General features: G+C 41.0%; 1 protein-coding gene across 2 annotated transcripts in view; it reads left to right on the top strand.

The window, feature by feature from the left end:
- Positions 1–5,813: 5,813 nt before the first annotated feature.
- GLP1R (glucagon like peptide 1 receptor) overlaps positions 5,814–15,804 on the top strand; it is a 100,198-nt gene continuing 90,207 nt past the window's right edge. The window contains exon 1 of one of the 2 annotated variants that reach the window (XM_083497203.1): positions 5,814–6,379. In XM_083497203.1, the coding sequence (XP_083353329.1) occupies positions 6,290–6,379 (90 nt within the window). In that variant the 5' untranslated portion in view covers positions 5,814–6,289. The remainder of the gene's footprint in view (positions 6,380–15,804) is intronic. The other variant, XM_083497204.1, reaches the window with a different exon arrangement.

Here is a 15,804-nt window from a genome sequence, read left to right on the forward strand (position 1 = left end):
TGCAAGTTTGTTTCCTTTTTCTTAACACCGTTAATACAGTTGCGACTTGACTTCGAGGAGCAACTCATAGAATGTGGTGGTAGCCTTTTTTGAGGTTTTTGGTATTTTTGAAGCTTTTCCAAAACTTTTCCGACACCGTGCTTCGCAAGACGAAAAATTCGCTAGACAAAAAAACTCGCGGAACAAATTAATTTCGTCTTGCGAGGCACCACTGTATGTTAGTTGCTTTGTTTCAGAAACATCTTTTCTAGAAACTGCTTTGCCAGTTGTTTCTCAGTGAAAGGAAGTAACTTCTCCCTTGTCAGTTCATAGTCAGAGCAATGGCTTCTTCTTGCCATAAATCATGGGAATCCTGAATTAACCCAATAATCTGCTCAAGGAGGAAAATATTGCTGCTATCTCAACATATTGGATAATACTTCTTAAAATAAATTATGACTAGAACACCTCTCTTTTTTCGAATTTCAGCGAGCAGCATCCAGTCAAAGTCCCATTGACTTAAATAGTAGACAATTAAGCACATGCTTTTAAGATTCAATGGGAGTTAAAAATCAATGGAAAGTTAAAATGTTTAACTTCTGCTGGATTGTGCTCAGTTAGCACTTGGGCACTCTTTAGTTAACTTTCTACATCAAAGGCAATATAATTAAGAATAAGCACACTGACCGAATCTCTGCAGTTAAGTTGTTCTTATCCTTACACTGCCTCTGATGTGGGAAGCGGAATTAAGCTTTTCAGCAATGACACATTGGTCAATTGATGAAGTTAAGAGAAACCAAAAACATACTCCCACCACAGCTGAAATGCCTTTCATCAATGCCTCCCACAATTTGCTAAATTGCTCGATGTTCTCCTTGCATCCACAGAGAAGTGCCCTGTGTTATTCTGGTCATTAGGAATAACTGACTTGAGCCTGTTTTCTGCTATTAGATAATGGCTATTTGATAGCTATAATTAAAGTGTAGCATTTCTATTTGATCTTTCTAAATGTGCTTTTGATTAACTTAAACCACATTGCCCCAGAGAATAGCCAGAAGATTGCATGATTCTACTACTCTGTTAAAGCTAAGCTGCGCTCTCTAACCTGTCTGGAAGTCCCACTTGCTCCACACTTCCTGAAGGACAAGTGGAATATGTATAATAAATAATAATAATACACTTCTGTACCATAAACACTTTTCAGATACCGAGGCTCATGGGAGGAAAAACCAGCAGTTCACATTACATTAGATTCATTTCAGATAAAGAGAGCAGCAGCCACAGTGTGGACTAAACCAGACATTTTACAGTCAGATCCATGATCGGATCTCCCAGCAATTTTATTTGTAGCTACATGCAGCTGGGGGGGCTCTGGATTTGATTGGGAATCTTGGTGCCATGAAATGGGGGTTAACTCCTCCTTTCCCTTGCTATTTCCCCAATCTAATGTACCTCCTGAAGTGCTAAAAATGCATTCAGCCAGGATGGTCAACATTTTAACCATTTGCCACTAAAAATGTTGCATTGTTCTACAATGCAGGTTATGTGGTGCCTTTTCCTGATATGTGCCCTGCTTCTGAAGTTTTCACCATTGTCGGTACTTCCTTAAGTAAGTCCTGACTATACCGACATGTTTAGGAGACAAGCATCTTGCAATATTCTTCACTCTTGCTATGAACTTTATTCTCTATCACAGCCTGTATCACTTTACAAAATGTGCCGAAGCTGACCTTGTATTATTTAACAAAGCCTGTTGGTGTACAGCGTCTGCCTGCCTCTCTCTAGAAAGGGGAATGTGTCATTTCTGACCTTTGACAACCTCTGTACCTTGCCAACTCATGGAGATGTTTTAAGGTCCCAATGAGTAATAGCCAGATAGGCAGACTGTTAGGCTGCAGAGCAGTTCCGGCAGTAAGCCTCGTTGAACTCAATGGGGCTTACCCCTGAGTTGAAATCATCTGGTGGCATTTATCTACTATATTATTTCCCACCTATTCTCCAAAGAAGCGTAGTTGGTTCCTCCCTACAACCTATGAGAGATATTAGGCTGCAAGAATGTGATCAGCCCAAGACCACTCAGTGAAGTTTGCAGGCAAGTCGGGATTTGGAACCAGGCTCATTGGTCCCATTGGCTGGGGCTGGTGGGAGCTGGGAGTCCAATATCAGGATGGCCAGAAGTTAGAAAACCCTGATCTAAGATAAAAAAATTCCTTCCAGTAGCACCTTAAAGACCAACTAAGTTAGTTCTTGGTATGAGCTTTCGTGTGCATGCACACTTCTTCAGATACCATGCACACGAAAGCTCATACCAAGAACTAACTTAGTTGGTCTTTAAGGTGCTACTGGAAGGAATTTTTTTATTTTGACTATGGCAGACCAACACGGCTACTTATCTGTAACCTGATCTAAGATGTAATTCTAGATGACATGCCCCTCCATCCCCAAATGAGCAGGAAGCACACATTTAAAATAGCCCAGGGAGCACAGGAGGGAAAATTTGGAACAGAGAACATGTTCCTACTTCTCTGCTCTCAACTGCCCACACTCAGTGCCATAACAGCTACCAGAACACCAACTCCTTTGCTTCCTATTCAGCCTCCAGTAATGGTACTGAGGGACCTAGGGAAACTGCAGATGAGAAGCACCATTGGAGCTCTCAGTCCCCAAGGTTCCAGTGAACCCTGAACATGGTTATTCTAAAGTTGATATATTCAGTGTTAAACAAATATGTCAATTTTATCACCGCTTGTTTCAACTGAAATGACACATACAAGGTTGCAGTAAAGAACCCGAATATTATGTTTCCATGCTGTGTTTTAGATTTGAATACTCCCATCAGAACTGATGTAAGGGTCAAACTAATTTCATTGAGTTGATTCAATTCAATATTCTGGATAGGCTGCATTATCATCATTGTATGTCACCTTGTTCCATCCCTTTCAGATACACATCTCAACAAACAAAATAATATAATTGTCTGTTTTCTCTCAGTGCAAAAAAGTCAGGTTTTGTTGATATTTAATGGTGAATGCATTCTGCAAACAATTACTTAATAATTACTTGATAAAAGTAAACAATTACTTTTGCAGACTTAGGAGACTATTCTTTAAAAGTGTCAGGAAGTCTCTTCTGAGAGCTGTTTCACACATTATGTACGATGGTGACATTTGTTGCTGTGGTTGGGGCAAGAAGCTAATTCTGCTTCCCTAGGGGCAGTTATCTGTAGAAAACACTCATTTGCCACAGAGATATATGGCACATATATAGTTATATAAAAGCATTTCTAAACCACTTTTCATTTCATTTCACTTTACATTTGTATATCACCTTTCTATATTCTTATACACAAGGCAGTTTACAACACCAAAATATACATGAAAGATCACACACCTTATAATAATCTGATCCAATACAAAAGTCATAACGAAAACATAACTTTAAAGTAGACAACTTATGACAAATAAAATTCAATAACCCATTAGAATATAATAACACACAATAAAATTAACTCTCAATATCATCAAATAACAATTAAGCAGGACTTCACTCTTAACGATTACAATAATTACTAACTAAAATCAATAAAAATAGCAGCAAGTCACAGTGCATATATAACATAAAAATTAAAAATATGTAAAAGATTAACCATTTAATACTTAAAAATCCCTAAGCAGTATACTTACATTTCTGTATGATAAAAAGAGAGGTACAAACATAAAAATATAATATAATATGCACGTGTATGATAAAAAATGCACATGTAAGCATTTTATATTGAAAAATATTTAATATGTTGTGTTTGCTGTTTTTCACTGAAAGATAGTTTGATGACTGAAGTCCATTTAATAGCAGACACTGCAGTGATTTATATGGCGAAAAGCTCCATGAGTTCAAACTAAGCATCCTGATGAGACAAGTCTAGTGGATCCATTTTTTAAAGAAGTAAAAATGGACATTCCATAGCTATAATTCATGTGTGGCTGTTCAACCATTGAGATTTGCTGAGGTTTTTTGTGGTTCTACCTTTGGGTGATGCATGAGAGTTGCTTAGGGTCTTGTCTGTTGCAACAGCTCATTTATGGAACTCCCTGCCTAGGACAACTGTGCAACAATGCAGTCATCAACTCAACATGCACCTGTTTACCTTGACCCTTGGGACCTGTGAACAGAATGAGGCGGCTTCACAGGCCTCCCTGGAGCACAGAATCAGTCTTTCACTGCTAATCTTCATTGAGGAGCTGTGAGGCAGACATCCAGGGCTCTACTCAGCAGATAGGCCCCCTGCTGTAGCACATATTAAAGTGAAGTAATAGAGTCGGTCACGACTGGCCTTTGGGCAGGGGTACCTTTACCTTTAATACACATTACCACCTAAAGGAATGGGTGTGCATAAGACCATTAAGTCCAGCGTCTAAAATTATCTAACTGAGTTTCAGTCCCCACCATTTCTATATCCAGGAGAGCACACATGGGGTGGGTAGACTTCAGACTTTTGGGCTCTACTTTGTTTTCTGTTTTTGCTTTAAACCAGAAACCCCTTTACAGTATATATTTTTTTCAAAACCATTCCTGATACACCTAACTCCGCCCCTGAGTTCTGAACAATACAAACATATAAGAGCCATTAGATTGGGCCAAAGGACAATCTAATAATCCTGATCCAGGATCGTGGATCTAATGATCAGATGACTATGGAAAACCTACCAAAAAAGCCTTGCGTGCAACAGTGCTCTCTTCACTTGTGATTCCCAGCAGCTGGTATTTTGCTCCTCAGCGAAAAGAGAACATAATGTTATACTAGCTATAGTGACTATCTTCCATGAATTTGTCTAAGCCCCTCTGAAAACCACCCAAGTTGGTGGCCAACATCTTATGGGAGCGAATGCCACTGTTTTAACAATGTGAGGTGAAGAAGTACTTCCTCCTATCTGTCCTGAAACTTCACCAGCTCCCCTGGAGGGCTCCAAGCTCTAACATTATGAGGGAGAAATGTTTCTCTACTTTCTCCACATCATATTTACACACCTTTACCAAGTTCCCCTTACTCCCTTGTTTTTCTTCTTCTCAACTAAGAAGACCATATTAGAAGCAAAAAAACTTGTTCTGATGAATTGGAAGAGCCGCAAAAAGATTCCACTGAGCACATGGATTGACAATATGGACAGACTAGCCACATACGAACGAATTGCATGTCGACGCAAATTAAGAATGGATAAATATGAAGAAATCTGGAAGGAATATTTAAGCAATAAGGCGGACGGTGGGGGGAAGTAGGGGGATGAGAGGTGGGGAAATATTGCTAAAAAGGTGTAGTCATAGGTATATCAGTACTGTACTCAAATCTGAAATGTTAAATTGTGTTATTAGTGCTATTGTGGTTTTTGTTGTATGTGTTTTTTGTGGTTGTTGTTTGTATTGAAAAAATGATTAAATAAATTAAGAAGACCCAAATATTGCAACTTTTCCTCATATGGAAGGCAACTTTTGTTTGTGTGAAGGGACTGGCGACTGAAGGCTAAAGGTGTCTTGTGAGACGTTTGCTCCAGATCCCTTACAGAGGCAATCCTCTGTAGGTCTACTCAGAAGAAGCAGGCAGCGGTTGACCGTGTGACCCAAGCAGCACTGTCAGCTTAGCAGGAGAAATGGACCCTGCTTCCCAGCAAGGCTGCACTCTCCTACCCTTTCCAATCGCACTTGAAAGTACAATCCAAAAAGGGGGCTCGTGGGTCCCAAGGTCGCCCTTCCTCCCGGTCCTCCGCGCTCTCGAGAACCAACGAGCAGATGGAAAGCTTTCCCCAAGGCGAAAAGCCAGCGGCGGGGAAACACCTACCGAGCGCTTGTGTTCAGTGCCCAAGCCATGGCACGATGATCCACCCCGCGGGGAAAAGGACCGGTAGCACGAAGTAACAAGCCCGGGGCAGCGCCTGCGATCACGTGGCGGCGAGGGGCGCGCGCTTGTGAGGCGTTTGCCCAGGGCAGCCGCGCGGGGGGCGCCTGGCGGCTGCGTCGCATTTCCTCGCCGTCCGAACTCCGGCTGGGGGCGCGTCCTGCGTCTGGAAGCGATTGGTTGGCGAGGCGCGCGCAGGGGCTGAGCTCCGCGCCGAGGCGGCCCCCTCGCCCAGCTTACAAATGCCGCCCAGCCCGCGCGCCAAACTTCACTCCAACTCCGCCGCTGGGCGCTCTCGCGCTCTCCTCGTTGCGCGCCTGAGGTGGCCTCGCGCCCCTGCCTGCCTCTCCTCCCTCTGCGGTTGCTGTGGCCGAGGCGGCTGCCGGGGCTTGCGCTTCTTGGGGCAACTCCGGCGGCAGAGACATGCCTCCGTCGTCGGCGCCGGCTGCTCCCTGGAAAAGCTTCACTCTGGCTTTGCTCTTAGCCACCGGCGGAGCGACTCCCTCGAGGCGGGTGAGTCGTGACGGGGAGGAGGGCGCGGGGCTGAGCGCTATAACCGAGGGCGCTTGGCCAGCTTGCAGCTTGGCTACCTACTACTCGACGGGGTTTGCTTGTCTTTGCTCGGCTTTCTCTCCACGGTCTTGCCCCGAGCGAGTGCGAGAGGAAGAGGGGGGGGGGGAGAAGACCATTTGCCCCAAGACACAGCGCCAGGGCTGCCGGCGTCGATCCCTCTCGCTCCCACCCCCAGCCAGCAAAATCAGGGAGCGTCGTCTTTTGAGCCACTTTCTCCCGCCCCTCGGACAACTCCCTTGTCTTCAGGCAGTTTGCTCTGCGAGGGCAGAGGAGCTCGACGTAGTTGGATTTCTTGGCAGTTACCATTCTCCCTTCCGCCGCTTTCCTCCTTCCGTAGGCCAAGGGCAGCCGGGCTATGCTGCATATATCTGAGCAATAGTGCGGGAGGTGGGTGGGTGGGGGAGTTCAGTTATAAAGCTGGCGGGGTTGCAACCACCGTCAAAAGTTTATACGATCTACACAGGGTTCCCCCCCCCCCAAATCATTGCTTATCAAATGACTGTTTGCAACCGGTATCGCAAAGCAGCGTTCAGAAACTGAGTGTTCCACTGGTCTAAGACGCGCTCATCCCAAAATCTTGACAATATAATAGAGACATGCCTGACACAGGGATGAAAAAGGGGGACCGTCTTCTCCTAGAGTACCGGGGGACTGATTTCTCTGGGTGTCAGGCGCTCCTAAACAAAAGCCACTTGATCCCAGCTGAAGCATTTCTGCTATAGTTCACTCTGGAGCCGTTTCCTACAGCCATACAAGCACTACTCTGCCTCTTGGTGTCTGCTGTTGTGTGTGGCATTACCTTTAGAAGACTATTGGGGGTGGGATGCTCAGATTATCTGGCTGTGTCAGGGACTTGGATGGCATTAAGTGAACTTGCAAAGACAGCTTCAGTTTGTATATAGGCTACTCAAGCAGCATCTGCATTGGGGTATACAATACCCATATATGAATGAATTGAATGAATTTTTATTACTTCGGTCACAGACCAGTTCCAGCCCACATACAATATCAAGGAAGTCATAAAACACGATAGGGATACATTTGAATTTGCAATTAGGTATAACAGGGGCAATACAGGTAAAGCAACAGTTAAAAAATACATACATTAAAACTTAGTCACTAACATATAGCCTAAAATTATCATTTAAGGCCTTAATCATTATGATAGAATAGCTTGTTCCCTAAGTTTTATGGCAATCGCACAGAATTTGGCTACCCTTAACGTGATCTCAGGATCCTTGTCCTCTACCAGGGATTTTAGACAAGTACCCATGTATATTGTTTGGGACTGTGTTGTTTGCTAGTGGAGAATAAAATATAGGGCTTTCAAAAAGGTGTTGAATGGCCTCATCTGCGTATCGTTACCTTTTCGTACCAGTCTCAGTGCTGGGTTTCAGCATTCTCAGAACTGGGAAGGTGTGATGCTGAATATATTTTAAGTAGATGCAAAGTCTGTATAAAATGCTAATGAATTTGTGGGTGCTTTTTCTTTTCTTTAAAAGGGTAAAATTTCTTACCTTTGTGACTTTAAATATACTGAAAATAAATACCTAAAAATGCTAAGCTTTGTGTAGCTAATGAATGTTTTTGCTCATGAGAAAGATGCAGTGGGCTTCTCCTCCAAGGAAGTGTGCATACAGGCCAAGAATATTTTGTGGTCTTAGCAACTTCACATAAATTTAAACTTCTTAAAAGAATCATGGTTTACCTTCATTTACCTTGAAGTAGTTTTGATTCAACTACAGACATTCTGGACATTTTGACACCTGCGTATGAGCATCATGTGCCTCTTTGCCAGTAGAAATTGGCGCATATTGTAAGTGTTGGTCAAAAGGAAATGGTAAATTATGCGGTCAGACTTTTCTTTTTAAAAAAGCATGCATCCCATAGAAAATGCTAGAAAAGAGAACAAGATGATTTTGCAATAATGGAATAAACCTCCTTATTTGTCTTAGTTATAGCTGTTAGCAAATTATTGCCAATCCTCTTGGTTGACACAGCATCCAGAAAGAGCTTTCAAACTAGGTGTGCTGGAAAAGATCCTGAGGGATTTTTTTTTTTAAAGTATGGGCAGTAAAGTATCATGAAGTTCAGTTAGTTGGTCTGAAGATAATGTCCCCCGTAAATAGAATGTTAAGTTTATGCTGCGGTGTGAGTTTATTCAAAGCATTAACAGTCAGTGCATGAAGCCAAGACTGAATTGCTAGTTGAAATACATGAGTTTAAAGAATGGAAGAGAGTATCAGCAAAATGTATAATTTTGCTTTATTAGTTTTGCCATTATTGTAGAAAGAGTACTTGGGGTAGGATAAATATTATTTTGTGATTCAGTACCTTCAGTATTTAGCCTTAAAAAAAACCTTTTTGGGGGGTCTTTCAAGGTCTTGTAGCGGTACCATTTATATATTTACTACGTTTATATTCTGTCTTTCTGCCAAGGAACTCACAACAGCATAGTTGGCTCCTCTCCCCTTTATTTTCTCTTCAACATAACCATGGAGGTAGATAATGTTGACTGACACTGACTAACCCATGATCATCTAGTGTGTTTCGTGGCTGAATGGGGTTTTAACTTTGGTCTCCTTTGTCCTAGTCTAACCACTGCACCATGTGGACATGTTGAAGAGATTTCTGGTCCCTCTCCTGCAAAACACCAACAAAGGTTTATTAAAAATAAATAAAATGTATAATTTCATAAATGGTCAGTCATTGTCCTGCTTTCAGGAATATCTTCTGACCTAGCAAGTTCCAGTGTCACCCTTGCTTGTCAGGAGGTGTTTGGCGCTGGAGGTCAAGCACAATAATTGCCTGTGAAATGGGTTTGCTTTATGAAGAGGAAGTGAGACTCTGAGCTCGATGATGAGGATTAGAGGGGATATGGCAGGAATGGTGCCATTGGGGTAGTGGAAGAAGAATGACACACTGTTGCATACTTGAATGAATGGATCCTTCATTAGTATTCCATGGGTCCAAGACTGAACAAAACAGAATTACAAAATGAGCAGATAAAGGATGGAGAGGGAGGCTGCCGCCACCACAGTAGTGCAGGTGACAGAATGAGGCCATTTCAACAGTAAGGATTGAGCAGAATGAGAAGATGCAGAATGAAAAGCAAAAACTCATATCTTTGTCCCATTTGCTTAAGAGAGCAATCTTAAGATGCAAGCTTCTGTGACAAGGCCTCATTGAGGATGAGGGAGGATAGGCTTAGGCAGATACTGTTTTTGCTGTAGGCAACCCAAGGAGCTGCTCAACAGACGGACTTGAAAGAGGCACTTTCTTCTTTAGAATTACATGAGCTCTTGATGCAGTTTTATAACCAAGCCTCTGCATTTCTTCTCTTGACCAGGTGGCTTTGCCCTGAGTTAGACTTGTGCAGTGTCTTCTGGTTTCTATTAATGTGCCCTCATTCTGTCACCTGCAGTATATTACTATACTGCAAAAATGAGGGATCAGTCCCAATGGGGCTGCAAACATTTTTTTTTTAAACAAAAGTTTTACCAAATAATAGTAGCTTCTTAATGTTGTAATAAAAAGTTTTCAATATGTTAGAGCTAATAACACGATTCTTCAAAAGGGAGCTGCACATTAAAGAAGGGAAGGTTATTACAAAAAGAGCCTTTAAATATTTGCCACAACTCGCTATTTCCATTTTTAAAAGATGGCCAACATAGGGTTTAAAAATCAAAGAATATGATAACTTGTACTCCACTAACACAATTCTGGCAAAATCGAGCAATTTAAAGTTGAATTTAGTAAGGCTTATAAAATGAGAACTTTGGGCTGGATGGTACCCTGTGAGAATGAAGAGAGAGCTTGTTTGAAAACTCCTTAATACATGCAAGTATGAATAAAAGTCATGCTCATTTCTGTAGCAACTAACCACAGAAAATACATATCACAAAAGATGCTGTTGATCAGCTAGCTGCCCACATCATAGTTTTCTTGTTCTCTAAGCCATATGTTTAAGTTCAATTCTATCCATTCTACTCAGTGGGACTTCTCTCAGGTAGGTGTGTATTGGTTTATAGCTTTATTGGCAAAATTATTGACAAATTTCAAGAAACCCATCCATCTATGCTGCTTGCTTTTCCATTTCTGTTTAAAGTTCCTTAAATGTTTCTAACAAAGTAACCTACGTCAAACATCTGTTGGTTTAATCCTGTACTTTATTCGCATTCATGTACTGCTCAACTTGAAATGTGCTCACTTAACTGCATTTCTTGTGCTCTGTTGTCTCTGGGGAGGTCGTCATAGATATTTCTGCTGTTTCAATAACTAACCCATTCAATCAGGGGTATGCAAGTATCTTGAATAAACTGGGAGGAAATGAAGAGAAGCTCTTTTACTTGCTCTAGACTTCCTGACGTGGACAGCTTGCGTATTAACTGTACAGTATTTTATGCGTTGAGGTGACTTGACCATGCTATTAACTCTTTTTCATTCCTGATTGGATTGTGCCATTGAAGAATTAAAATAAATGTAAATTGTATCACTTTAAAGATCCATTCTGTTCAAGATCCATTCAGTTGTGAAGTCCTCACAATAGCTACACAAAAATTGATACTGAACATTGTATTCCTGGAACATAATGTATCTCTGTCTGTAGTTCCTTCTCTATCTGTAGTAGCATTTTTAGTAATCAAACTGTTAGCTTCATGCATTTTTGAACAGTTTATTCATGCTGTCTTCTGAATGAACGTTAAAGTAGAGCGGTAGTTTCAAAGTGGAGAAATCAGTATAGAAGGGTGGAGAATTCATATATTTGCTGCACTCTATAGATTAGGGCTCTTTAAATTGCTGAGAGGAGAAAACGTGTATCTTTCATCAGTAGGGAAGGATCGTAGCTTTGAGTCAGTGGGCGAGCTCTCTCTCGTGCACGCTTTCTCGTGTGTTTTAACATAATAACTTGCTTCTTCCCATTGTCTGATAGAAGTCATTCAAAAAACTTTAGCTTGACTTTTTCATAAATTACATTTGTACTAAATAGTAAAACTCTGCAGGAAGTTTCACATATTGTTAGTACCACTTTAAACTGTTAAGTTTTCTTATATTAAGTAAAGTTGTAATCATGCCCACTGCTATTTGATTTAAGTGGCATGTAAGCATTCCTAGAATCGCAGAATTGTAGAGCTGGAAGGGACCCTGAGGGTCATTTAGTCCAACCCCCTGCAATGCAGGGATCTCAGCTAAAGCATCCATGACAGGTAGCCATCCAACCTCTGCTTAAAAATCTCCAATGAAGGAGAGCCTACCACCTGCCCAGGGAGTCCGTTCCACTGTTGAACAGCTCTTACTATCAGAAAGACCTTTCTGATGTTTAGTCTGAATCTCCTTTCTTGTAACTGGCAGCCATTGGTTTGTCTCCTACCCTCCAGATTGCCATCAAAGTATTTAAGTGCAAATCTCCTTTTGAACACCAGTAGTGGAAATTTATTTGCAAATGGAAATACGCACACCATTGAGTAGTGGTATCATGAGAATGTTGTGCAAATTTCAGCTTGGGCAAATGTTTTCTTAAATTTTAAGTAGAGAATAAGACTGCCAATATCTCCTAAGGGAAAATTAAGTATTCACTGCTTTACTCGCTTGGTTGCTCTTGAACATGAAGGTGCTATGTCTTTTGCTTGTCAAATCCTAAATGTCAAAAATGGCACAACACCTTTATTACATTGTGCCTAGTCTTCTCCCAGAGAAATTGAGATTTATGGCATACTACTAATTTATCCTCCTGCTATATATCAAGAATTTCAGGTATTTGACAGCATGTCTCTTCAGTTATGGTGGTTGAATACTTTCATAATTTTCCTTATTTAACAGTTTCATGTTTTCCTTGTCTGCTCTCCCTTTTATCATCTTTGGACTATAACTTGTGTCCCTGTTTCTCACTTTAACTGGTTTGGTCAGTCATTTGCTGACCATTTGTTAACTGTATTCCCCTTTTAGGCAAAATCAATACCATCTTCATTGTAGGTCAAACTGCTGTTATCTCTGCGATCCTTATTTTTCCCGGAGTCCCATTTCAGATGAAAGAATGACATCTTTGCTAAAAAAAGTACTGGTAAATTAAAGTTTATACTTTATCACAGGGCTCTTTTCAGACCACTTTCAGACAATAAAATGCAATCACATATCAAGGAGAGGTAGCAAGTAAGAGCTGTGACTGTCTCCACCCTGTGTTTTTTATTCATCGGATAAGGCAGGCAGGTGTAATTTAAGTGTTTAAAAGTGACGCTGTAAACTTTTGAGTGGGGAAATTGCATAAATGCACAGTCCATTTCGGCTCAGAAGGTTACAGTTCTTTTCCTTTATTTTGGTTGCTGAGACTCTTTAATGTACACACGTTTGCTTAAAGTAAGCACATTTGGTAGTTGTTATTTTACCTCTTTGCTTGTTGCCAGATTTGGAGCGCTCACAACCACTGTGCAATTGACTGAAAGACATAGGATGTTGGTGTACCTGCAGTTTCCTTGTTCTTTCTAAGCAGGAAAGTTTGTAAACAGATTATAATATAGTAATAATAATACTCAACTTCAAGGAAACCGAACATGCAGAAATTCTGCTTGTAATTTCCCAGTGCTTAGGGAAAGGAAACCAAGACATAAATGTTCCTTCTGCCAAAGCAATGAATATTTGCTAACAAATAATGGAGAGGTGTATTTGTTTCAGAGGCATTTATAAATGGCCCTGTACAATTGCTGCCTCCCATCGGAGACATACGTTTCTTCAGTTCTTGCCAGTGAATAGCAAATAGTTAATTCCTGTTGACAAGAGTGAGAGTTATGCATGGTTGCTTTCCTTGTATTCTGAAATGCATGCTAATATATACATCATCCTGATTCAAGTTGGTGAAAGCTGTAATAAATGGATCAGTTTTGAAGCATGACCATTTCCTGTTCCTCCTGTCACAAGGCTGCATCTTTTGCACTGTGAAGAGAAGCAGCTTGTGGGAGGGGACAACTCTTGAGTAGAAAAAAGGGGCCACAGGAGGAAGGATAAACTGAGGGAAAGCCCTCAGTTGCTCAGGGTCCCAATCCAAGACTGCTCTGGGTTCAAAAAAGAAAAGTACTGTAGGATATAAAGTTTTGCTCTCTCTCTGGTTGCTTCTAAAGATATTTGTTTTAATTTGCTTTTTGTTGAAGCAAGTTAGATTTTTAAACAGTTGTTGCTCTGTTTTAAATTTCAATATGATTTCATTGGTCTGCTCAGGAATGGTTTATGCTGGTTTAAGTGGTACATTTTTAGATATTGGTTTCATATCTTACAGCTAAGATACTAACTGTTAAGTTGCCTTGAGAAACTACTTGTTTTGAAAGGTTAAATAAAAAATAAATTAATGGAAGCTCATCAAGCCATCACAAATCTGCAGCCAGAATCCGTTGCATGGGATCTTCCTGTTGTAACTGAAACTAAGTTTAATGGCACTTTGCTAAAGTCTTGTTGGATTTATGTCTTTCCTTGCTTGTTTCTTCCCACCTGGAACTGTCAGATGACCTGACATCTCAAGAGTTTTATTTGTATAAAACTAGAAATAATTGTTGGAGGTGAGCAGGATACTTCAACACACAGTTTTCTGGATATTGGCAAAAACATATATATATTTGAATGTCAGCCTTTTCCCTTTGTTTAGTGATCTTATAGTTCTCCTTCTCCTCTGAAGTATGTAAAAAAAAAAAAAAGATAAGTTGGGGGCAGCAGATTGTTTCATCTGTTCTTACAGATAATAGTTTTGCTAGTCGAAATCCCTGTGTGTTAGAAAGCTATTTTAGCCAATTAGCCTAACAGCCAGTTTAACAGGACAATCTGATCTACAGTGGTGCCTTGCAAGACGAAAAGAATCCGTTCTGTGATTCTCTTCGTCTAGCGGTTTTTTCGTCTTGCGAAGCAAGCCCATTGACGGATTAGCGGATTAGCACTATTAGCGGCTTTTAGCGGCTTATCGGCTTATCGGATCAGCTGATAAGCGGCTTAGCAGCTTAGAAAAAGGGGAGGAGGAAAAAAACCCCGCAGGAACTCGCAAGGCATTGTCTTCTTGCGAAGCAAGCCCATAGGAAATTCGTTTTGCGAAGCACCTCCAAAACGGAAAACTCTTTCATCTAGCGAGTTTTCCGTCTTGCGAGGCATTCGTCTTGCGGGGCACCACTGTATTTAGTAATGAGTGCAACACCATGTAGATATATATATACTGCTGCTAATTTAGCTGACTCTCTGCAGCATTCTGCATAATATCTGGACAGATGTTCAAAGGAAGTTAGTACCGCTTTAGTAAGGTATTGACCTCTCTCAAGCATAAACTTGTAAGTGGGGCCCTTATCAGCTCATATGAGCAGTTGCGCCCAGGAACAGGTGCAAACAGTACCAGATGTTTTCTGTATGTCTTGAGACATATTCCTAGAAAAACATACGGTGCTGCTGCACCTGTATTGTTGAAACACTGGGAAGCAATCATTAAAAAGCAATTAAACTGTGTGTGTATGTGTGTGTGCATGCATTATGTATATAAGATCTATTAAAGCCTAATGATCATTACAATAAAAACATCACAGCACCAACTATTTCATTAGAAACAATCAGTTCCCCAAAGCCTGTTGGAATAAGAACAGGCTTTTTGTTGTCCTGCCAGCGGAAGGACAACAAGAAGGGAGCCTTTCTAATTTCTCTTGGAAGGGAGTTCCAAAGTCTGGGAGCAGCCACTGAGAAGGCCCTCTCCCGTGTCCCCACCAAGCATCCCTGTGAAGGTGGTGGGACTGAGAGAAGAGCCTCCCCTGAAGATTGCAGAGCCTGGGCAGATTTGTATGAGGGAATGTGGTCTTTTAGATAGCCTGGACCTAAGCTGTATAGGGAAGTACTCCTTAGAACTAGTTATCTTAGCAATGAGCAGAAAAGTATAGATGGAAGAGATGGTAATTCCGGCATGAAATGTTCTTTTTAGGTCTTCAGTGGGAACAAAGACTTATGCAATATATAATGAAATGAGTGCTGTTTGCAGCCAGAATGATTGCACCAAAATGAGGACATCACAATTGCATTGGTTTTTTTGAGGACTGAATTCTTATTCACATGTTTAACACAAGAGCTGCAGTAATGGGCAATGAGGGAACAACCAGCAATATCACTTGGTATTTATCTGTGGCAGCTCAAATGCAAGATGTAATAGTTGTGAAGAACATTTGCTTATTATGCAGTAGTAAGGTGTAGAATGCCATTTGGTTTCATACTTTAGGTATTGCTAAATGAATGCATTTCCTGTAAGCACAAGAAAGTGTATAAATTATGTTAAGTGATTTAACCTAGACGTATTGATAGTGGCATGATTTAAAGCACAACACAAGTTAAGGTTGTGCAATGTCATGGACCAAAATGCT

This window comes from Podarcis liolepis, assembly GCF_965112155.1.
Source record: "Podarcis liolepis genome assembly, chromosome: 3".
Classification (NCBI taxonomy): Eukaryota; Metazoa; Chordata; class Lepidosauria; order Squamata; family Lacertidae; genus Podarcis; species Podarcis liolepis.